General features: G+C 38.1%; 1 protein-coding gene across 1 annotated transcript in view; it reads left to right on the top strand.

Annotated features, from left to right (window-relative positions):
- Positions 1 to 24,985, top strand: part of ABCB5 (ATP binding cassette subfamily B member 5) — a gene marked incomplete at both ends in the record, with an annotated part of 120,129 nt that overhangs the window by 21,603 nt on the left and 73,541 nt on the right. The window contains 5 exons of the mRNA XM_080701175.1: positions 29 to 142; positions 470 to 580; positions 4,089 to 4,214; positions 6,148 to 6,351; positions 13,144 to 13,314. Coding sequence (XP_080557301.1) covers positions 29 to 142; positions 470 to 580; positions 4,089 to 4,214; positions 6,148 to 6,351; positions 13,144 to 13,314 — 726 coding nt within the window. The remainder of the gene's footprint in view (positions 1 to 28; positions 143 to 469; positions 581 to 4,088; positions 4,215 to 6,147; positions 6,352 to 13,143; positions 13,315 to 24,985) is intronic.

Here is a 24,985-nt window from a genome sequence, read left to right as displayed (position 1 = left end):
GGCTAAAGCCTACTTTTTGTTCCTCCAGGTTTTCTTTAGTGTGATCCATAGCAGCTACTGCATTGGAGCGGCAGCACCTCACTTTGAAACCTTCACTGTAGCCCGAGGAGCGGCCTTTAATATTTTCCAGATTATCGATAAGGTAAGACCTCTTATTGCTTTTGGAGAATAACTACAATCACAAGAAGGAGATGAAAAGACAGGCACATTCATTTCACTCACAAAATAATATGGGGCAAAATTCATGTTCGCCAGCTGGCTAGGGAAAGAAAGATTTCTTTTAACTCTTTTTATTTTCTTCGAATGAGGGGATTGTGTTTTAGTGAAACCTCCATGTCTAACTTAATGAATTTTTAAAGCAGAAGAAAAAAACATCGTAAAAGAAAACCATCTTTAAACTATTTTTAGGATATAGAGTATCAGCTTAGTCTTTTGAAGGTTTAAAAAAAATTCTCTTTGTTTTTCTAAGAAACCCAGTATAGATAACTTTTCAACAACTGGATATAAACCTGAGTGCATAGAAGGAACTGTGGAATTTAAAAATGTTTCTTTTAGTTATCCATCAAGACCAACTATGAAGGTAGGTTAAATTACGTAGTATTGTAGTTTTCTGATACTGTCTCCTACTGGCTGAGATCTCCTTTATGAGATAAGAGATAATAATCTCTCAACTCTCTTATGAAAAAAGAGATTATAATCTTATAAATCAGTATAATTTTGACGGAGATATTGGTTTCTTTAGAGACTTGAGTAGACCAATGGACAGGCAGAAGATAAGTATTGGGGGGGGTAAAAAACTCAGAACAGCTACTTATATTTTATAACTTTTTTTATACTACTAGAGATTGACCCCAGGCACATTCTACCTCTGAGCTACACTCCCAGCCCTATTTTGATTCCTTATTTTGAAACAAATAAATAGCTGAAGCTGGCCACAAACCTGTGATCCTCCTGTCTCAACCTCCCAAGTATTGAGATTACAAGCCTGTGCCACCACAACGAGTGTGCAGCTTCTTTCCTATTGTTCACTGACAAAAAACATTTTCAACTCCCTGGAATTTTCCCCTCCCTTCTCTGGATTTGGGAGCACACGAAACTGCCCGAGATTGACAGTGCCACTTACTGGTGGTTCGTGGATATTGTCAACATAGATACCTCCTTTTAACCTTGCAGGTTCTAATCTGGGGCACCATGCACGTGTACTTCTTTTTCCTTTCCTTAGGGCTTTTATAACATCGGCACTGTTCCTCTGGTACCTTCCCTCTTGCCTTAGTACATGAGCAGAGGCACGAGTGTGCGTGTGTGCATTTACACACACACACACACACACACACGAATCCTCCTTCGTCATTCAGTCTTTGACAAGCTCTTGTGAAAAGGTGCCTATCTCGCCTATTATTTCCATACATTTTATTAGTGTATTTGCCCCCAAAAGTAGTATCGTTAAAGATTGTAAAGGTTAATTCCTAATAAAACACCTGTTTCAAAAGAAAAAAAGGACATGATTTTAAGCAAAATAGATAATATTACTGTCATCATCTTTGGATATTCCTTACAGAATCTGCATTAAAATGATCTACCTACTCCTACTTCCTTATTACTATTCTGTGATTAAATGTTTTATTGGAATTCTCTTGTCACCGCCCTTTACTTTTGGGTTACTTAATTACCATTTGGGGGCTAGTATTACCTTCTACCACTTTTCCTAACAAAAAGCATTTGGAATTCCATTTCAGCTGCATTTGGCTTGGCTTCCCGGGCGCCTAAGCACCAACTGGCCATTTTATTTGGGAATCGTTGTCTGGGTTCTAAACAGTTTACTTTTTAAGTATACTTTTGGAACACAACCCTTTGAAGTGAGCTAAAGATTATTTTTTTTTAAGTTCACCTGCTTTAGCTAAAACACAGATTCTTCCAAGAAAGAACAGTTGGTTTCTGTTCACTGTTGGAAGGAGAAGAGGTTTCCCTGTGTGGTCCTAGTGTCTCGTCTCCTGTGGCATATTTATCTCTGCTTAGCCCTTTGAAGGTTTTATTCTTGGTTTGTTTAAAGAGTCTGTTTCTTTACAAATAGTGAGATCAAAGTGATGGAATCTAAGAAAAAAAAATCCCCATTATTTTGTCTGAATATATATATATATGGTTTGCAAGCATGGGTAGGTGAGGATTTCTCAACAGCATCACTGTTATTATTTGGGGAGGGTAATAACTGTGAAGCTACTCTCACATGGTGGGTCCCTGGAACAGTAAATGCTGATAGCAACACCCAGTCACTGAAAAAAAAATTAAATATCCCTCCACGGTGGGAAGAAAATAGACTATGTGTTATGTGCATATATGAATGTATCACTATCATGCACAATTATAATGCACCAATAAAAATGTTTTAAAAATATATTCCCTTATTTCAAAATGCCCCCATAATGGATGAAACCCAGGGGCATTCTACCTCTGAGCTATACCCTAAGCCCCATTTTTATTTTAATCCTTTATTTTGAAACAGGTCTCACTAAGTAGCTAAGGCTGTCTGCCAACCACAATCCTGTCTCAGCCTCCTAAATACTGGGATTACAAGTGTGCACCATCACACCTGGCACCCCTAGTTTCTAATGGTGAAATCCTGTGCATGGGAGTCACTAAAGAGCCTTGTCAGCTGTTGTTCTTTAGGATATAATTTGCGATAATGTTGACTATATCCTAAGGAAGGGCTTCCAGAAATAATTTAAAAAGATATCTGGCAAGACCATATTCAGCTAATCAAAACTACACTGAGATTCAATCTCACTCCTGTTAGAACAACAATCTTCAAGAGTACAGATAAATACAAATAATAATAAATGTTGGCAAGGATGTGGGAGAAAATAAATACATGTTTTTGGAAGAATTGTAAATTTCTATAACCTCTATGGAGATCAGTATGGTTCCTCAAAAGACAAGAAATGGAACCACCATATGACCCAGCTACACCACTCCTTGGTATTTATCCAAAGGAATTCATGTCAGCACGCTATAGAGGTAGATGTATACCTGTGCTTATACCCGTTTTTAGAGCAGCACAATTCACAATAGCCAAGCTATGGAACCAGGTGCCCATCAACAGGTGAATAGATTTTTTAAATGTTGTAGATATATACAATGGAGTTTTATTCAGCCATAAAGAATAAAATTGTGTCATTTGCAGAAAAATTGATGGAACTAGAGAGCATCATGTTGAGTAAAACAAGCCAGACTCCGAAAGTCAAGGGTCATATGTTTGCTCTTTATGTGAAGCTTGAGATAAAAAAAGGAAAGAAAAGGGAAAGACCTCATCAAATAAGAAGAGAGACCAGCAGAGTAGAATAGGGGGGCCAGAAGAAAGGGGGACAGGAGAAGAGGGGTTTCTGGGCAATGAAATTGGCCAAATCATGTCAAATGAAAGTACAAATATGTAACAATGAGTCCCACAATTATGTGTAATCAGAATGCCCCTATAAAAATCTTTCTAAAAAATATTTCATTAGTCCAGGCATGGTGATACACACCTGTAATCCCAATACTTGAGAGGCTGAAACAGGAAGATAACAGGTTTGAGGCCAGCCTCAGCAACTTAGCAAGACTCTCAGAAACCTAGTGAGACCCTGTATCAAAACAAAAAATAAAAAGGCTAGCGATGCAGCTCAGGGGTAGAGCATCGCTGGGTTCAATCTCTAGTACAACACACACACACACACACACACACACACACACACATCATTCAACTGTAAAAAATTAAAAGATAAAACTTTCACTAACTGAATAGTCATGAATTTCGTAAAAGATACTTCATTTGAAAAAGGGAATTGTTTACTGTGGCTACTTAATATTATATGAGTATTCTTAACTTACTTGGGCCTCCTCTTTATGGAAAAAAAGTGGGTAAGAGATTCTTTTCTGCTACTTTTCAAAACTCTGCCAATTAGTATGCATGCTCATGAAACAATCATAAGATCTAAATTTGTTTTAAGCACCACCAAAGAATTTATTTTGTTTATAATTATACATCAAATCCTAAAATATGCATATCATATTCTAACTTTTCTTAACTGTATGGGTTTCCCCATCCATTCCAACAGATTCTGAAAGGTCTGAATCTCAAAATTAAGTCTGGACAGACAGTGGCCTTGGTTGGGCCCAGCGGAAGTGGGAAGAGCACAGCAGTTCAGCTCCTGCAGAGGTTATATGACCCTGAGGACGGCTCTGTAAGTGCAACCGCCGGAAAGTCTGCAGAGGCACGTGGCGGGATCTGGGAACACTTCCCGTGACAGGAAACTGACAGACGCCAACGCTCTGCTGCAACGGGGAGCTGAGAGAGAAGCCACATTCCATTCTCTTGTTCATTCCACCGATATTCATCCCACATATTTGCCTAATATGTGTCAGGAACCTCTCTGTGTTCTGGGAATTTCTCAGTGAACAAAAACTCTCTGCCTTCATAGAGCTGACACTCTAACAAATGAAATAAGTAAATTATATGTTAGATGGGCGTGGTGTGCACACTTGTAATCCCAGCATTCAGGAGGCTGAGATAGGACGACCGCGGTTCGTGGCCAGCCTCAGCTACTTAGGGAGGCCTTCTGCAACTTAATGAGACCCTGTTTCAAAATAAAGAATAAAAAATTCTGCTGGGAGTATAACTTGAATATAGAATGCCCCCGGGTTCCATCCCCAGACCTGGAAAAAAAAAAAAAATATATATATATATATATATATATATATATAGTTAAACATGAATGAAGGTTCGGAAGAAAAATACTAGAGCAGTTGATAGTGCCCAGAACTTATCAAGAATTTCAAAATTTGTCAAACCATCCCAGAATAATGATGTCTATGGAAAACATCTTCACTTTCTTTTTCCTGTCAGCTCTAAAGTTGGGTTGGGTTTGACGTTCTCAGCCTTTTAAATGGCTTAGAAAATGAAACTGTGATTTTTCCAAGTGCATATTTCTTAATGCATCTATTCAAACTTTCTTTTTATTTTCTTTCTTTTTTTTTTTTTTTTCAGGGATGGAACCCAGAGGCATTTGACCTCTGAACTACATCCCCTGGCCTATTTTTTATTCTTTAATTTGAAACAGGGCCTAAGTAGCTGAGGCTGTCTGTGAACCGTATTCTCCAGTCTCAGCCTCCCGAATGCTGGGATTACAAACATGCACCGCCACGCCCAGCTTCTCAATTCAAATTTTCAACTGTTACTTTAAAAAAAAAAAAAAAAGGCTACCCTTCTAAAACCTGGTTTCATTTAAATTTTACTACTTGTTCTTTGGACTATTTTGAATCCAGGTGTCTCACTAACATTGACTAAACAAATTACTAGATGAACATTCCATGTATAAAGCAGTTGCATAGAATACCCAGCACCAGACAAAACACCCAGGTTGGTGAGAAACAGAGACACCATAAGTTCAATACCTGGGCTCCTGTCACTGGAATAGGCTGGGGTAATGGCACCATGTCCTGAGGACAGACTTCATTTACTCTTATCTAGAGCAATGGATAAGAGACATTTTTATCCTTTGTGGGTAATGAGGTATTGAAGAAAAATAAAGACTATTTGCTAAAAAAAAAAAAAAAAAAAAAGCTGGTAGAAGCTTAAAAAGCAATCTTAACATAACTAGCCAGGTGTGTGGTGCACACCTATAATCCCAGCATTGGGAGTTTGAGACAGGATGGTTGCAAATACGAAATCAGCCTCAGCAATGTAGTGAGGCTCTCAGCAGCTCAGTGAGACCCAATTTGCAAATAAAATAGGGCTGGAGGTATAACTCAGAGTTGGAACACCCCCAGGTTCAATCTCCAGTATCGAAACAACCCCAAAAAATCCTGATATTTGTTACATATGTCTACAAAATAACATTAGTGGCACCTAAAATTTACATCTTATTAATACTTAATTTGTAGATCTTAGAATAAAAATATTCAAGGGGTTTGGCAAGATTTCAAGCCATTTTTTAAAAATTTTTGTTTGTTCCCATCTACCAGAAAAAGTCTAGTGAAAACACATATTTTATCAAAATATAGCCAAACTTTTATTCCTGAAATACACTACTTCTCAGCTTGTATTTTAGACTAGGGAGAAAGACGAAGCCAGTACAGTAAGAGGCGTCATAACACGTTCATTCTTCGGGCCGGCAGATCACCGTGGATGAGAAGGACATCAGAGGCCTAAACGTGCGGCACTACCGAGAGCACATCGGCGTGGTCAGCCAGGAGCCGGTCTTGTTTGGGACCACCATCAGAAACAATATTAAGTACGGACGAGATGGTGTGACTGATGAGGAGATGGAGAAAGCCGCAAAGGAAGCAAATGCTTACGACTTCATAATGGAGTTTCCTAAGGTAAGACGCATGAGCACGTCCTCAGGAGAGAGCCGCAGCCTAGCAGGCTCCAGAGTAAGATGAGGAAGCAGTACCTCCTACAGAAGTGCTATATCAGTTCTGTAATAGGAGTGTGGGTAATTTTAGATTGTCCTAAATCTATGGAGAGCATGGTGGTCACCCAAAGAAAAAGGGCATCATTGAAATAGCAATTTAAAAAGAGTCACTTAATTCTTAGAGGGCCTCGCTGAAAATGGAAGAGGAAAAAAATGAAAAAACTATGTAAAAGTATAGCAAAGAAATATGAAACAAATCATCAGCCCAAGCTGAGAAATGTGTCTGCAAAAATGTTGATTTGCAAGGCCATCTTGTGGCTTGAAGAGGGAATGCCACCCACACAGCATTCGGATTGGTTCTGTTGCAACACGGAGAAAAACGTTGTGGCCATTTCCGAAAGCACATGAAGCTAATATTGAAAAGGAATGTGTGATCATACTTGTAAAGATAAATAAGAAGTGAGTGAGGCTCTCAGCAACTTAGTGAGACCCTGTTTCCAAATAAAGTATAAAATCGGTCTAGGAGTATAGCCCGGAAGTAGAAAAGCCCCTGGGTTCAACCCCCAGTACCATGAAAAAAAAAAGATAAATAAGTTAAAATTTGGAGTGATATGATATGTCAGACATTAATGCTTATTAGAATTGACAGTTATAAAATCACGTACGTGGTAAATAATGACATTTCCTTAAGTTTTAGTTCATGTATGACCTGAACTTGTTATAGGGAGCATCCTATAAAATATTAAAGGATGGTATTTGAAATTAAAATGCATATAAAACTTCATCATGCTAAAAAGTCAGAATAACAAAAAAAATTCTTTTTTTTCTTGGTTTGGGGGATTGAACTCAGGGCATTCTACCACTGAGCTACATACCCCTCTTTAGCCTTTTTTATTTTTTAATTTGAAACAAGGTCAAGCTAAGTTGCTAAGGTTGACCTGGAATTTGTGATTCTCCTGTCTCAGCCTTCCACATACTGGAATTACAGGCATGCTCATTTGGATAAAACTGTTTTTACAGGCCACACTCCATGGGTCATAAAAATTTTTCTCTTTGGGTTTCTTTAAATAAAAATTTTTGTTATGACAGTAATTACCTGCTATCTCATTATTTACGGTCATGATTATCACAGCATTTGGGTCAGCAAAATCATTAAGGGCTTTAGGTAATTCTTAGGATTTGGGAAAAATACACATTTCCTTTAGTTGACCATTTATTCTTTTCAGTGACTTATTTACCTCAAAATAACCAGTGGTCTCCAGTTTCCCATCTGCAGCTAGGAAACTTTTCTGTGTCTCTTAATTATATCCCACGTATTACTACTCGCTTTTACTAAAAGACCATAACTGCACAAAGATGCCCCCTGCTGTGCATCCAAAGAATATATTAAGTATATGAGTTTATCATGATAAAAACAAAATTTTATGAGTACCATTGACCAAAAAATAAAACCAAACAAAAACAATTTGAATTTTCAGAAGGGTTTAATTTAGAAAAATAATTAGAGAAAGCCATACTCAAAATGAATAGCATTATCTTCTATAATATATACATATGTAAAATTACTTTATTAGGACTTGCTGGGTACTAGCCAGCCTTTTACTCATTAACATGACACTGGTTAAAATATAAGGCATCGAACAGTTACTTTTAAGCATCAAATACGAGGTAGCAATTTTTCAAAAAGAAACTGAACTTTCAGCATTCTGCCTAGGAGCAAATTTTTTATCTCATCTCTGTGGACTGGAATCCTGACAGAACATGGTGGTCCTGAGCTGGAAAGAAGAGATCCAATATTTTAGGGGAGCTTAGGCCACCACAAAGATGGTAAAAGAGCTGTGGGATTGAGATGGGCACCCCTGGGAGTTCTTATCTGAGGACAAGACTACCGAGCTTTCCCAGAGAGTAACAACCACAAAGCCAGAGCAGAACAGAGGCACTGGAAGTCAAGGGGTACCGTGGAGGCAGCGTGGAGGGCCCCATCACACTGCTTTAGCACTCCAAGCACATAGCCAAGACGCCAACTAAGCATCCCTCGGACATAGCGACCACCGCTGAGACTCACACCAACTCTAAAAACCAGCCATAGATACAGCCCTGGAGGACACAAATATGATGGTTGGGTCACAACCTTTTCTACAGATTCACCCCAACAAAGTGTAAAACTAAGATCCCACCAGTTCAAAATGATGATACGCTGGTATTTGAACTGCCAACTAAAAAAGAAAATAAGAAAAAAAAACAGAAGAAAACAAGAATTCAGAGATTCCAACCAACATATACTCACTTGATATAAAATTTACAAAGAAAAATAATAAATGAAAACAAACAGGAAACTATAGTGGGAAGAAAAAAAAGTGTGTGTGTGTGTGTGTGTGTGTGTGTGTGTGTGTGTGTAGTATTGGGGGTTGAACCCAGGGTCATTCTTCCTCTGAGTTACACCGCCAACTCTATTTTTTGTTCTTTGAAACAGGTCTTGTTAGTTTTATCAAGATTCTCACTATGTTGCTATTGATAAAAGCTGTCCTAGAACCTGTGATCTGACTGTCTCAGTCTCCCAAATACTAGAATAACAGGCATGTGCCACCATACAGGGCTAAAAAAAACGGGATCTTAAATGCTTATTCATTTGTAAAAAACTTCAAAATAGATGAGGTAAAAACTAATACATTTGAAAAAATTAAAAATTAAGAATTTTAAAGTTTTAGTACTAAATAAAACAAGTAGATGGGGAATCATAAAAATATAGTAGCCCTGAACAAAACCAGCAACCCACTACAACTGACACATGTCAAACATCCCACCCCACACCAGCAGAACCAGCAGAATACATTATTCTCAGCTACATATGAAATATTCACCAAGAGAAACAACATTCTGGCCTTTTTTTTTTTTTTTTTTTTTTTTTTTTTGCAGTACTGGGGATGGAAACCAGGGTCATTAGACCTCCGAGCTACACCCCTGCCCTATTTTTTATTCTTTATTTTGAAACAGGGTCTCACTAAGTTGCGGAGGGCCTCACTAAGTAGCTGAGGCTGTCCACGAGCCGCCATACTCCAGGCTCAGCCTCCCGAATGCAGGGATTGTAAGTGTGTGCCACCAAATCTGGCTCATTCTGGCCCATTTAAAACAACCAAAAACAAAACAAAGTTTTATCAATATTAAAGACTAGGAAGCATATTAAATATGTTCACAGACTAAAATAGATTTAAATTAGAAGCCAATAACAATTATATCTGGAAAATACAAAATGTTTAAAAATTAAATACAGCACCGCCTTGAGAGAAACCATATTTATGCTTATTTTTTAAAAATAAAAATGTTCCATCTTCACCGAAATTTTGAGAAACTAGAAAAAGAAGAGCAAATTAAAACCAAGCAAGCAGGAGGAAGGAAATAATAAAGAATAGGGCAGAAGTCAGTGAAACTGAGAACTAAAAAAAAAAAAAAAAACATTAGAAATGAGCACTGAAACCCAGACCTGCTTCCTCGGAAAGATGGATGAAATAAATACAACGAAAGCAAGACCGATGGTAGGAAAAGAGACCTTGACTAGTATCAGGAAAGAAAGAAGACGCATGATGACTGATCCCCCAGACACAAAGAGGTTAATGAAGAACTACTATGAACGATGCTGTATCTGTGAACTTAGAACTTAGATGAAGCTCAGTTCCCTCAAGAGACAAACAGCCAGACTCACTCAGGAAAGAACAGTAACCTTAACCCGCCTCCGCACTATTTCAGAATCAGCCGGATTTCCAAATAGTAGTGTTACAAATATAATTAAAATTCAAAGTAGCACTCACAAGGGCATCAAAACATAAAATACTTATGAATAAATTTAATGAAACATTTCCAAGTGTTCTACAAATACAAGTATAAAAACTAGAAAACAGTGCTGAAGAAATTTTTACAAAGATCTAAGTAGAGCGCGCCTTATTCATTGGTATTAAGTCCAATATTTTTAAAGATACACATTCTCCCCAAGTTGATCCATAAATCTGACTTCTTATCAATCAAAATTCCATCAGTCTGTTTGTGTCTAGAAACTGGCTCAGTGCATCAAAATGGATGTGATCATTCAAAAGATCAAGGGTAGCCAAATCGATTCTGAAAGAAGAACGAAGTTGGAAAACCTACATCTCATTTTACAACAGCAACTAAAACAATAGCAGTAGTTGAAAACATGGACCTATAGATCAGTAGAATGAAGAATACAGAAAAAGACCCACATATCTGAACAATGAGTTTTTGACAAGGCTGATGAAATTCAGGAGGAGAAAAATCTGTTTAAAAAAATGGAACAACAAAAACTAATTTGCCATGTATCTTAGAACAAAACGTTAAAGCTTAAACTTCAAAAAAAAAAAACCCTCAGGATAAAGCCCTTGTGAGTAAAAGGTAGGTAACAAATTCTTAGATGAAAAGAGCACTTACTATTAAAAAAAAAAAAAAAGTGCACTTGCCGGGCGTGGTGGCGCACGCTTGTAATCCCCGCGCTTGGGAGGCGGAGACAGGAGGATCACGCAGGTTCGAAGCCAGCCCCGCTGGCTTAAGAGACTCTGTTTCAAAAATATAAAATAGGTCTGGGAGTGTAGCCCGGAGATAGAAGGGCTTCCAGGAACCCCAGTACCAGAAAAAAATAAATAAATAAAAGTGCACTTAATAAAAAAATAAAACTTTTTTTAAAGACACTATTTAAGGCCAGGTGCACTTAATAAAAAAATAAAACTTTTTTTTTTTAAAGACACCATTTAAGGCCAGGTGTGATAGTGCATGCTTATAATTCCAAATACTTGAGAATCTGGGACAGAAGAATCATGTGTTCAAAGACAGCCTCAGCAATCTCAAAATACCCTTTTTTGCAAACAAAAAATTTAAAAATATGGTTGGGGGTGTAGCTATAGGTAGAATGCCCTTGAGTTCAACCCCACTACCCTCCTAAAAAAAAAAAAAAAAAAAAAAAAAGAATCAAACCATATTAAGGGTGGGGCAACATTGGGGTTTGGACTGAACAGGGGCATAAGAGAAACTTGTGGATGGCAGCAGTGCTGTCTTTACTAAGGTGATGGTCATGTGGGCACACTCATTTGTCTAAACTTATAAAGTTGTATCCTTACAATGAATGCATATTATTATTATTTTCTGTGATACTGGGGGTGGAACCCAGGGGCTTTTCTATCCCCAGGCTATACTCCCAGACCTATTTTACGTATTTGGAAAACAGGGTCTCACTAAGTTGCTGAGGCTCATTAAGTAGCTGAGGCTGGCTTCAAACCTGTGTGATCCTCCTATCAGCCTCCCAAGCACTAGGATTACAAGCGTGCACCGCCACACCTGGCTGAATGCATATTATTACATACAAATTTTTCTATGGAGCCGGGCATGGTGGCGCATGCTTGTAATCCCAGCATTCGGAAGGCTGAGACCTGGAGGATCACAGTTTGCGGACAGCCTCAGCTACTTAGTGAGGCCCTCTGCAACTCAGTGAAACCCGGTTTCAAAATAAAGAATAAAAAATAGGGCAGGGGGTGCAGCTCAGAGGTCAAATGCCCCTGGGTTCCATCCCCAGACCCACACACACAAAAAAAAAAAAAAACTTTCTATGGTAAAGTTGATGTTATATATATATATATATATATATATATATATATATATGAGAATCTCTAGATATTAAAAATTTAGAAAGAGTCTAACTTTGTATAACCTTGAGAAAATGAACTTTGAGTTAGGGACATAGCCCAAGAGAATATTAGGAGCATTTCTTTATTGGTATTGTTACAGTAACTATGAAGCAGTATCTACTTTGTTAAAGATGCATTTACTAGCTGGGTATATTGGTACACATCTATAATCTCAGTACTTGGGAGATTGAGACAGGAAGATCACAGTTTTGAGAACAGACTCAGCAAGTAGCAAGACTCTAAGCAACCTAGTGAGACCCTGTTTAGAAAATAAATTAAAAATAAATAAATAAATAAATAAATAAATAAATAAATAGAGCTGGGGTAAAGCTTGGAGGTAGAATGCCTCTGGGTTTAATTCCCAGTATTACTACCACAACAAAAAAAAACAACAAATGCATTTACCAAACATAAAGTACAAATAAAAGAAGACCTAAAAGGCCTCCAAAGATTAAAAAAAAAAAGTTGGTTTTTACAGTAATTTTTTCATATCTCTAATAGTATCCAGGAATGAAATTATGGAATTCTAAGAATATCCAAGAGATATCTGAAAATTAATTTCCATTATTATTAAATTTTTCTAAAAATAAATGTCTATTTATTACGTGTTTTAATCTGTTTTATTTCTAGCCAATTTTGTTTCATCCTCATTTTACTAGGGTTTTTTTTTTAATAGTTTTTGTTGTCATTTTACAAAGAACAAATCAAAGGTTTTAAGCCACCAGGTTGTAGTGGTGATTAGGCTGGTATTAAAACACAACTGTGGGCCAGGTGTAGTGGCGCAGGCTTGTAATCCCAGCATCTGGGAGGCTGAGACAGGAGGATCATGGTTCATGAACAGCCTCAGCTACTTAGTAAAGGCCCTTTGCAACTCAGTGAGACCCTGTTTCAAAATAAAGAATAAAAATAGGGCTGGAGGTGTAGCTCGGAGGAAGAATGCTCCTGGGTTCTATCCCCAGTACTAAAAAAAATAATAAATAAATAAATAAACAAACAAACACACGACTGTGTTTGTCATCTCCTGTTCTGATCATTTAATCATGTCTTTGTTTTTTGTCCTTATTTTTTTTTAGAAATTTAACACACTGGTAGGGGAAAAAGGAGCCCAAATGAGTGGAGGGCAGAAACAGAGAATCGCGATCGCCCGAGCTTTAGTTCGAAATCCCAAAATTCTGATCTTAGATGAGGCCACATCTGCCCTAGACGCAGAAAGTGAGTCGGCTGTTCAGGCTGCACTGGAGAAGGTAAGAGAACAAAAGCATTTCTGATTTTCATAGTCTTCCTTGCTGGTTTTACCTCCAGGAAAGCACTGTCTGTTTTAGTCTACTAAACTCAAAGCTCTCCTGAAGGTATGGATGCAGGATGTGATGTGGAAGAAGAACTACATGTTACAGTTGGTGGTCTGTGTATATGTGTGAGTACACACACACACACACACACACGTACATGCACATATAAACACATGCATACATATTTGAGATTAATATTTAAACACCCCTCCATTCCAACAGGCCTGCACTTTGTATCTCCCCATAGTAACCCCACCACCACCACCATCACAACTATAACTCATCCTTTCCTTTGTCCATGTACAGAAGCATTCAATTTTCTGACCACGTTTCTTCTTTAGGGCAGCCCCACCACGGTATTCACATTAACACAGTTTCACCTCTACTAGAGAAGCGCTGACCTTGAACCACTGTCCTCCAACAGTCAGGGCCCCCCAACCTCACACTGACCTCCGGCTCACCACAAGTCTCTGTGCACTAGAGAAAGGCTCAGTGTAGTTATGGCCCCGCTCCCCATCACACTGCATCTGCAGGACGGTTGAAAACCCTTGAATAGCCAGGCGTGGTGGCGCACGCTTGTAATCCCTGCGCTTGGGAGGCTGACACAGGAGGATCGCACAGGTTCAAAGCCAGCCTCAGCTACTTAGTGAGGCTCTCAGCAGCTTAGTGAGACCCTGTTTCCAAATAAAATATAAAAAGGTCTGGGAGTATAGCCCAGAGGTAGAAAGCCTCTGAGTTCCACCCCCAGTACCACCAAAAAAAAAAAAAAAAAGAAAAGAAAAGAAAACCCTTGAATACATTTCTCAGTGGCCAAATGCTTTTTTTTTTTTTTTTTTTTTTTTTTTTTTGGTGGTACTGGGGTTCCTGGAAGCCCTTCTACCTCCAGGCTACACTCCCAGACCTATTTTCTTTTTTATTTGGAAACAGGGTCTCTTAAGCCAGCATGGCTGGCTTCGAACCTGCGCGATCCTCCTGTCTCTGCCTCCCAAGCGCGGGGATTACAAGCGTGTGCCACCACGCCTGGCTGGCCAAATGCTTTTTAAAACCATGGTTTTCAGATGCCTCAGAAGGCTAACGGATAGCACCGTTTACTTTGCATTTGCTTGGAAATGTATTGTTTTTCTCTCTAAGATAATTGCAAGCTTCTATTTCAATACTGACTTTATGGACCCAGGGATGAATACTGGCAGCCACAGTGCCCAATGCTTATTGAAAAATCTATCAGTTACTATAGTTTATTCACAAATCAAGTTGTATGAGGCTTTAGCCTTGTTTCCCTCCATAATGAGAGTGCCACGTGTTGCTTGTAATGATATGAAAATTCTTGTTCATTGCGGACAATTGGGCTCATCTTGGTAGAGAAGAAGCTGGCAGGGCTAATATTTTTTAATTTAATTTTTTCTATTGGTGCATTGTATTTATACATCATAATGGGGTAAAAAACTTGTGCAGGCATAAATGCACACATCACCCAGCCAGCCCTCACCCAGTCGCCACCTCACTCCCTCCACGTCCCTCCATCCCATTCTTGATATAGTAGTTGACTTTGATATGAATAAGTACATCATACACTTTAAAGCATTTCCCTCTCCCCACCTCCCATCCCCACAGTTAGGTTGTCTTATTTGCTCCTCTATAGGATCTCTTTTTTTACCTGGAGTTCCTCCTATGACCCTATTCGCCCTAGCTTTCACATATTAGGGAAAGCATCCAATTCCTTACTTTTTGTGACTGACTAATCTCACTTGGCATGATGTCCTCAAGATCCATTCATTTCCCTGAAAATACCACAATTGTATTTTTTTTATGGCTGAGTAAAATTCCATTCTGTACATATCCTACAGTTTTGTAATCCATTCATCTGTTGATGGACATCTTGGCTGGTTCCACAGTTTGGCTATGGTGAATTGTGCAGCTATGAACATAGATACACATGCATTAGTTTGGTAGTTTGGTTTCCTTTCTTTTGGGTAGATACCCAGAAGTGATATTGCTTGATCAAATGGTAGATTTATTCCCATCCTTCTGAGAATTCTCCATACTGTTTTCCAAAGTGGTTGCAATAATTTGCAATCCCACCAACAATGTTTTAGAGTTCCCTCTTCTCCACATCCTTGCCAGCATTTCTTATCGTCCGGGTTTTGAATGATTGCCATTCTAATTGGAGTTAGGTGAAATCTCAGGGTAGTTTTGATTTACATCTCTCTGATTGCCAATGATGTTGAGCATTTTTTCATGCATTTATTGGCCATTTGAATTTCTTCTTTCGTGAAGTGTCTATTTAGTTCACTTGCCCATTTTTGATTGGATGATTTGTTTTTTCAGTGTTGAGTTTCTTGAATTCTCTATATATTCTAGATTATTAGTCCTCTTTTAGAGGGGTAGGTGGCAAAAATCTTCTCCCATTCTGTTGGCTCTTGATTGAGATTCTTGACAGTTTCCTTTGCTGAACAGAAGCTCTTAAATTTCATGCAATCCCACACATTGATTTGCCTTTTGGTTTGTTGTGCCTTTGGGGTCTTGTTGAGAAAGTGTTTATCTGTGCCTTTGTGTTACAGTGTTGGAACTATGCCCTTTTCGAGGAGCCTTAAGCTCTCTGGTCTAATTTCCAAGTCTTTGATCCATCTTGAACTGACTCTTGTGCAGGGTGAGAAAGTGGAATTAATTTCCAATTTTCTGCATATGGTTAACCAGTTTTGCCAACACCATTTGTTGAACAGGCTATCTTTTCTCCAGTGTATGTTCTTGGCCCCTTTATCAAAAATCAATTGGCTGAAAGTGTGTGGACTTGTTTCTGGGTCTTCTCTTCTGCTCCATTGGTCTATGTATCTGGTTTTTTTTTTTTGTTGTTGTTGTTGTTTTTTTTGTTTTTTTTTGTTTGTTTGTTTTTTGCCAATACCATGCTATTTTTATTACAATGGCTTTGTAGTATAGTTTAAAGTCAGGTAATGTGATTCCTCCTGCATGGTTTTTGTTGCTGAGAACTACCTTGGCTATTCTGGGCTTTTTATTATTCCAGATAAATTTAAGGACTGATTTTGCTATGTCTGTGAGGAATGATCTTGGTAGTTTAATGGGCTTTGCGTTGAATCTGTAGATCACTTTTGGAAGGATGGCCATTTTAATGATATTTATTCTACCTATCCATGAACATGGAAGATCTTTCCATCTTCTAAGGTCTTCTTTGATTTCTTTTTTTAATGTTTTATAATTTTCTTTGTAGAGATCTCTTACCTCCTTGGTTAAATTTATTCCTAAGTATTTTATTTTTTTGTGAGTGATCTTGAGTGGAAGTGTTTTCTGAATTTCTTTTTCAGTGGGTTTATGGTTGGTGTACAGAAAAGCTTCTGATTATTTAAGATTGATTTTGTATCCAGACACTTTGCTGAATTTGTTGATCAGTTCTATAAGCCTTTTGGTTGAGTTTGTTGAGTTTTCTAAATATAGTATCATGTCATCTGAAAATAGTGAAAGTTTGAGTTCTTCTTTCCCTATTTGTACTCCTTTGATTTTTTTCTCTTGCCTTATTGCTCTGGATAGAGTCTCAAGTACTACATTGAAAAGAAGTCATGATAATGGACATCCTTGTCTTGTTCCTGTTTTTAGGGGGAATTCTTGAAGTTTTTTCCCATTTAGTATGATGTTGGCTGTGGGCTTATGGTAGATTGCCTTTATTATGTTGAGATATATTCCTTCTATTCCAATTCTCTGCAGTGCTTTTATCATAAAGGGATGTTGGATTTTATCAAATGCTTTTTCAGCATGTATTGAAATGATCATGTGATTTTTGTCTTTGATTCTGTTTATATGATGAATTACATGGATTAATTTTTGTATGTTGAACCAGCCTTTCATCCCTGGGATGAACCCTACCTGGATGTGATGTATGATTTTCTTTATGTGTTTTTGAATGTGTGTTGCTAGTATTTTGTTTACCAGTTATGCATCCAAATTAATCAAAGATATAGGCCTGTAGTTCTCCTTCCTTGAACTGTCTTTGTTTGGTTTGGGTATTAATGCGATGTTGGCTTCATAGAATGTATTTGGGAGAATTCCATTTTTTTCTCTTTCATGAAATAGATTGAGGAGTATTGGTATTAGCTCTTCTATAAAGGTTTTATAGAATTCACTTGGGAGCCGGGCGTGGCGGCGCACGCTTGTAATCCCCGCGCTTGGGAGGCAGAGACAGGAGGATAGCGCGGGTTCGAAGCCAGCCACGCGCGCTGGCTTAGGAGACCCTGTTTCCAAATAAAAATGTAAAAATAGGTCTGGAAGTGTAGCCCGGAGGTAGAAGGGCTTCCAAGAACCCCAGTACCACCAAAAAAAAAAAAAAAAAAAAAAAAAAAAATCACATGGGCTCTAGTCCTGGGCTTTTCTTTGATAGTAGGCGCTTTACTTTATTGCTGTTTCAATCTCTTTGATTGTTATTGGTTTGTTTAAATTTTCTATTTCTTCTTGACTCAGTTTAGGAAGTTGTATTTATTTAGAAAATTTTCAATTTCCTCCAGATTTTCCATTTTGTTGGAGTATAGTTTTTCAAAGTAGTTTCTGATAAACCTCTGGATTTCTACAATGTCAGTAGTAATATATCCTTTTTCATCTCTTATCTTCATAATTTGGGCTGATTCTCTCTTTTTTTAGTTAGGTTGGCTAGTGGTTTGTCAATCTTGTTGATTTTTTTCTAGAAACCAGTTTTTGGTTTTCTTGATTTTCTGTATTGTTTTTTTTATTCTCTACTTCGTTAATTTCTGCTCTGATTTTAATTATTTCCTGTCTTCTACTGGCTTTGGAATTAGACTGTTCCTGTTTTTCAAGGGCTTCGAGGTGTGTCATTAGCTTATTTATTTGATGATTTTCTGGTTTTCTTGTGTGCACTCAGTGCTATAAATTTTCCTCTTAATATTGCCTTCAAAGTGTCCCAGAGGTTTTGATATGTTCTGTCTTTATTTTTGTTTGTTTCTAGAAATTTCTTGATTTCACCTCTTCCCTCTTCTATGACACATTCTTCATTCAGAAATATGGTGTTCAGCCTCCACATGTTCATGTTGTTTCTTTGGGTCTTTTTATAGCTGATTTCTAACTTCATTCCATTACAATCTGAAAAGACACAGGGAAGTATGTCACATTTTTTGAATTTGCTAGTGCTCATTTTGTGTCCCAGGATGTGATCGATTTTGGAGAAGGTTCCATGAGCAGCTGAGAAAAATGTAAACTCCGCTGTAGTTGGGTGAAATATTCTATGTGTCCAACAGGTCCTTTTGATTAATGGTTTTCTTTAGTTCTGAGGCATCTTTACTGACCTTTTATCTAAATGATCTGTCTAATGGTGTGGGAGGGGTGTTGAAGTCTCCCAATATTATTGTATTGGGATTTATGTGTAGTTTAATGTCACAGAGTGTTTTTTCTTTTGTTTTGTTTTGTTTTTATGAAAGTAGCTACACCTATGTTTGGGGCATAAATGTTGATTTCCTCTTGTTGGATTATTCCTTTTACCAGTAAAAAATGACCTTCTTTGTCTCTTCTAATTAGCTTGGGCTTGAAGTCTAACTTGTCTGATATCATAGTTGCTACTCCTGCTTGTCTTCGAGTTCCATTGGCATGGATTACCTTGCTCCATCCCTTTACCTTGAGTTTGTTTCTATCTTTAGTTGTAAGGTGTGTTTCTTGCAAACGGCTGATAGATGGGTTCTGTTTTTAATCCATGTTGCCACTTTATGTCCTTTTATTGTGGAATTGAGGCCATTTACATTCGGTGTGATTATTGAGAGATGATTTTTAATTCCTAACATGTAAAGGTTTTATTTCTGTTTGAAAGACTGTTCTTTTTTCCTTAGTTGTCTGCTGGATGAAAGTTCTTGTTTCTCTGGTTCTGGCATGTATTATTTATTTCTTCTTTGTAGTTAATCTTTTTGAGTATTTTCTCTAGTGCTGGTTTTGAAGACATAAATTCCTTCAGCTTCTGTTTGTCATGGAAGCTTCTTATTTCCCCACCTAATTTGAAAAATAGTTTTGCTGGGTAGGGAATTTTTGGCTGGAAGTTGTTTTCTTTCAGAGTTTGGAATGTGTTACGCCAGACCCTTCTGGCTTTCATAACTTGGTTTGGGAAGTCTGGGGTGATTCTAATTGGTTTGCCTCTGAATGGCCTTTTATTTTTGTTGCCTTTAAGATTTTCTCTTTGGCTTCTACATTGGTCATTCTGACTATTATGTGGCATGGGGAACCTTTTCTCGGATCTTGTCTAAAGGGAGTTCTATACGTTTCCTGAACCTGTGTATCAACCTTGTGCTCTATGTTTGAAAAATTTTCTGCTTTATTTCTTTGAAGAGATTGTTGATCCCTTTAGTTTCACCTTCTTTTCTCTCCTCTATGCCGATAATTCTGAGGTTAGCTCTCTTAAGATAGGTCCATACTTCTTCAATGTCCAATTCCTGTTGACGAATTGTTTTTTCTATGTTATGAACTATGCGTTCATTTTTGGAGTGATCATCTTCTAGGAGCGAGATTCTATTCTCCATGTGGTCTAATTGATTGTTTATAGTTTTGATTGATGCCTTTACTTCAATGATTGCATCCTTTATTTCTTTCAGACTGTCTCTAAATTCTTTTCTAAAATCCTGAATTATTTCTACAGTTACATTCCTGAGTCGATCTTCTGAAAATCTCTGCATTTCTGTGTTATCAGTTTCTGTTATTATGGAGTTGTGGGAGCTCAGTGCTCTGTTGTTGTTTCTCTTTTTCCTGATTTTAGAAGTTTGTACCTGTTGCTTTTGGTAGATTTCTTTCAGTTTTTAGGTGTCAGCTGGTATATTCAAGGGCAAGTTGTGATCAACAGTGAAGGTTGAGTAAGGAGGGAAGAAAAGGAGTAAGTAGAAGAATAGGGTAAGGTCAGATAGGGTCAAATAATATGAGTATATGAGTTTGTTAAAGTAGTATATACTAGAGATTAGAGATAGTAGCAGTGTAATAGAATTCTAGTAACCAATGTATAGTTTCTGGTATTGTGATATGATTTGGATTCAATATAGCACTAGGGAGAGATGAAAAGAAGAAAAAAGATAGATGAGAGAGAGAAGAGAGTAGGCTTGTAGAAGGGAAGAAGCTTGGGAGAGGATTTGGTATGAGGGTTAAAAAACAACAAGAACAAACACAGCAAAACAAAAATCATTAAAAAAAAAAAAGACCCATAAACCCCTTCCAAAACAACAACAACAAAAAGCAATCAGGTATACACACACACACACACACACACACACACACACACACATAAAGAATGAAAAAAACCAAACAATCCCACCAATGAATTGATGCGACACTACAAACAAATTCAGCAGTCTCTCTCTATGTAGCTACCGATTGCTTCAGTGACCTTTTCCTCTGTGAGTCTGGTTCTCTGAGTCTTTTCAGTCTATGCAGATGGACAATATCAGTGGGGTTGGAATTAATATTGAGTGAAGGTCGCCCTGCACACTTTCTACAGACTTGGAGCCTAGGTCTTTCCCTGCCTCTGTTGGCAGTGTATACCTCTAAAACCAAACTCAATGTAGGGTTCTCAGTTCTACACAGCTCGGGCTGGGCTATTCTGACCTCTCCCTGTTCTCCACAATTGGAATGTCTGTTCCAAATGGTGTTCCCAGCAATCCTGCTCGTTGGGTTTAGAGTTCAGCATAAGATTCCCCCTACACTTTCCACTGCTCTGAGCCTGAGTCAGTCTGGGCTTCTGATATAATCAACAGCAGATTCCCACTCCCACCTTCTCTGAGTTCTTCTCCAATTTACCAGAACTTCACTTTTTGTGCTCTGGATCTCTGGGGGGTATTGTTATCTCCATTGCCACTGCTCCTTCCCAGAATTGTATTGCAAGGCCTCAGACCAAGAGAGTTTGTCGCAGCTGCGCCAGACTCTGAGGTCGCTGGGCTGGGGCTTTCCTTCAGGGAACTACGATAAGGGTGTAGCAATTTCTGCCACCCCTATTCCTGCACTGCCTTGAACTACAAGAACTCAGACCCAGAGAGTTTATCAAAGCTGGTTGAGTCCCTGCAAATGCAATGCTGGGATTTCTCCTACAGGGGCTGCCATTTCACTTATGATTGTATTTGCGCTCCGCTGACTCTCGCTAGAGCTTTCATGGGCGTTGTTAACTCATTGGCTTGTTAGCAATATGGCGTCTCTGCCATGCCCTCAGCAGTAAGGCTGGGTATCTCCCTTCTGGTTTGAGCTCCGCTCTGAATCCCTGAAGACACTGATGGGCTTGGCCGTTGAAACTTTTAGCTAGTATTCGCACTGAAAGAACTGCTGAATTACATCCACCTGAACTGCATCTGGTCGCTTCAGCTCCTTATCCTCCCTAGAGTCTGATTCTGTGAGTCACAGTGGCCTTGGAGCAGCGGCCCCCGCCACAGCGGGCCACTTTCTTTTCAGTTTCTCAGATTATTCTAGTCTTCCTTTTTTCTGTCTCTTGTATTTTAGCTTTTATTCCTCTATTGATAGTAGTTTCTGACTCTGTAAGGCGTTACTTTTGCCACTATGGAGATTGAGTGTCAGCAGTGTTGATAGAAGCTGCTTTACTCAATTGCCATCTTCCTCTGGATCCAGGGCTAATATTTTGTTCGTTATCTCTATTTAGTAACTAGAACAGGAATCTTTATCTAGTGCCCACCTGATAAATTGTGTTTAATAACAGTGGTGTTTGGTTACTTAGGGCTTGAATGCATTGAAATGATTACACTTAACACAGTTGTCTCTTAAACACAGTTGTCGCATATTACATATTTAAAAATGTAATATGCGCTCTGATTGTCTTTTCATCTAGTATGTTAATCACTTTATTTTTTGTTTGTTTGTTCTTAGCTTATTTTTTAAGGGTTTTTTTTTTTTTTTTTTTGTCTTTTTGGAACCAGGGATCGAACCCAGAGCGCTTTACCACTGAGCTACAATCCCAGCCCTGTTAATCACTTTAAACAACTGAAACACGTTCATACTTTCAAAATAAATACTTGCTTGGCAACAGGATAAGCTAATAAATATTCTTTTCTACTGGTTAAAATTAAATGTCTCTCATAAGACAAAAAGAACGCAAAATGTTTACAAACTGTGATTGCAATTACATAAAATAGGCTTTTCTGTGAACAAAGATGAAGGCAAAATAATGAAAATACAGTTGTGCATTGCTTAACAACGGGGACATGTTCTAAGAATGTGTGACATTAGGTTTTTCCTCCTTGTGGGAACATCTTAGAGAGTATGGGTGGCATGTTGCCTCCAGCATAGAAAAATACTGTACTGAAAACTGTGGCCACTGTAACACAATGTCTATCTAAACAGAAAAGATACAGTGCAAGTAGGATACAAAGCTTCTCCTCTGCTGCTGGTTTGAACCTGGTATGCTAGTACAGCAGGCTGCCAAGCTGTATCACTGGCAGGAGGCACAGATGTGTGCCCTGCAGGCCTGGAGAAGCCATACTCATCCCATGATAAAGCCTGAGAGCACTCTGAAATATCAAAAGTGGTATGCAAATCTAAGGAATTCTTTTCTTTTCTTTTTTCTGTCTTTGTTTTTTTTAAGTACTGGGAATTGATCCTGATGGGGGGGAGGTTCTACCTCCATGCTATACCCCAGAATTTTGGGGGGAGAGGGAAATAGGGTCTTTTGCTAAGTTACTGAACTTACACCGATGATCCTCCTGTCTCAGCTTCCCATGTACTGGGATTTCAGGTGTGCAGGAGTGATTACCATTAAGAAAGATTCAGCCACACCAACTCAGCAGAGAAGCTTTACAAAAGCTCTTTTTTCTTTGCAGAGAGAGAGCTGGTTTGTTCCGGTCTTCATGGCCATTTCTGTACTTTCTCGCTATGATGCACTCTATTGGTCTTCTTCCAAGACCCCTATATTATACACAGTTCTCTGTGTAAGTATATTACACAGAGAACTGAAAAACAAGGACATTACATTAGGCTGTGAGCTGTTTCACTAAATTAGACTCTAAGAAATAGTTTCCAGACTTTAAAATTAGGCCAGGGTAATTTTTACACACATGTGCACATACACATACACATTTTAGTGTGTCTGTTCTGTATCAGTTAACTATCTTATTCTGTATTTGTATATGGAATTTGGAATTTAAATATTTATTTTTATTTATTTGTAGCAATACTTTAATAACTGGAAACAGAAAGGAGATTTCTGCAAGGGGATTTCCTTGGCTGGAATTTAGCCAGGGGAGCAAAGGTAATACACACACTATCTCATGCTCAAAATTCAAAGGATATTTTGTGGGCTTGCTTCATTAAGCTCACATTAATAAGACTTGAGATTAAACTCTAAGACACTAGTCGTTTTTATAGCAGTGGTTCTCTGCCTTTGGTAGTCAAGTTTCCATAGAGAATGTGGTTAAGAGAGAAAGAAAATAAGTATTATAATTCACTAGCAAAAGTATACAAATGGAATTGTACAAAGAGATGTGCGTGTGATATTGGCAGGCTTATAGAAATCTGAGGGCATTCATAAGTCATTATCTTAGATGTAACAAAGGAAGAAATGAATAGTAAGAGGGTGCACAGAACTCTATGAGATACTTATCCATTTTCTAGTGCACACAAGGAGGCACTGGGAGGTTAATGAATAGTGAGACATCATGAAGCCAGGAGCTCAACCAACAGCTGGCCTACCTCACCCTAAGCCATACTACACAGCCTCTCAAGGTTACACATCTGCATGGGGTCAGAGCAAGACTGAAACCAGCTTAGGCTTCCAAAATAGCCTCTTTTATGGTAGTTGTTCTCCCCCTTTGATAGATTAACTTTCCAAAGAAATCTGATTAAGAAAGAGCAAAGGTAAAATGCTGTAATTCATTAGCAAGAATGTTCAAATGCAATTATACCAAAATATTTGTATGTAAATATAGGTTTGCTTTTAGCACAGAATTACCACAGAATCTGCAATTTTGCTTATATGTCCAAAATAAGTGAAAGCAAGGTCTCAAGGAGATACTCACATACCAGTGCTCACAGTAGCTGAAAGGTAGACACCAGCCAGATACCTATCAGTAGATTAATAGATAAACAAAGTGTGGTATACACGTACACTAGAGAAGTGTCAGTCTTGAAATGGAATGAAATTCTGATACATGCTGCACAAAATGGATGACCCTTGGTGACACTGAGCTAAGACTCAACAGCATTAATACTGAACGGTTCCACCATATGAGGCATCTTAAATGGCCAAATTAATAGAGACAGGAGAACAATTGATACCAGGGCTGGAAGAAGGAGAAATGGGAAGATATTATTTAATGGGTACAGGGTTTTAATTTGGGATGATGGAAAAATTCAAGGGCTAGATAGTGGTGATGGAGATGGTTAGATTGGTAAACTCCACATTATGCATATTTTATCGTGATTTAAAGCAACATCATCAGCAACAACAAAAACTAACTCATCTCGTTCCAAAACAACACTGTCTTCTTGGGAAAGAAATATCCATACTTCAAACAGTACTCCAAATTGAAGTTCTTTTGTGGGCTGACAATAGACTTAATCCTCCCCTATAAGTTGTTTATCTTGATTCTTTATACATGCATTTAAATACTCTTACTTAGCAAGACAATTTGAAACGTTAAAGTCGTTTAAA

Source organism: Muscardinus avellanarius (genome assembly GCF_963383645.1).
Source record: "Muscardinus avellanarius genome assembly, chromosome: 9".
Taxonomy (NCBI): domain Eukaryota; kingdom Metazoa; phylum Chordata; class Mammalia; order Rodentia; family Gliridae; genus Muscardinus; species Muscardinus avellanarius.
This window is presented reverse-complemented; position numbering and strand designations above follow the sequence as displayed.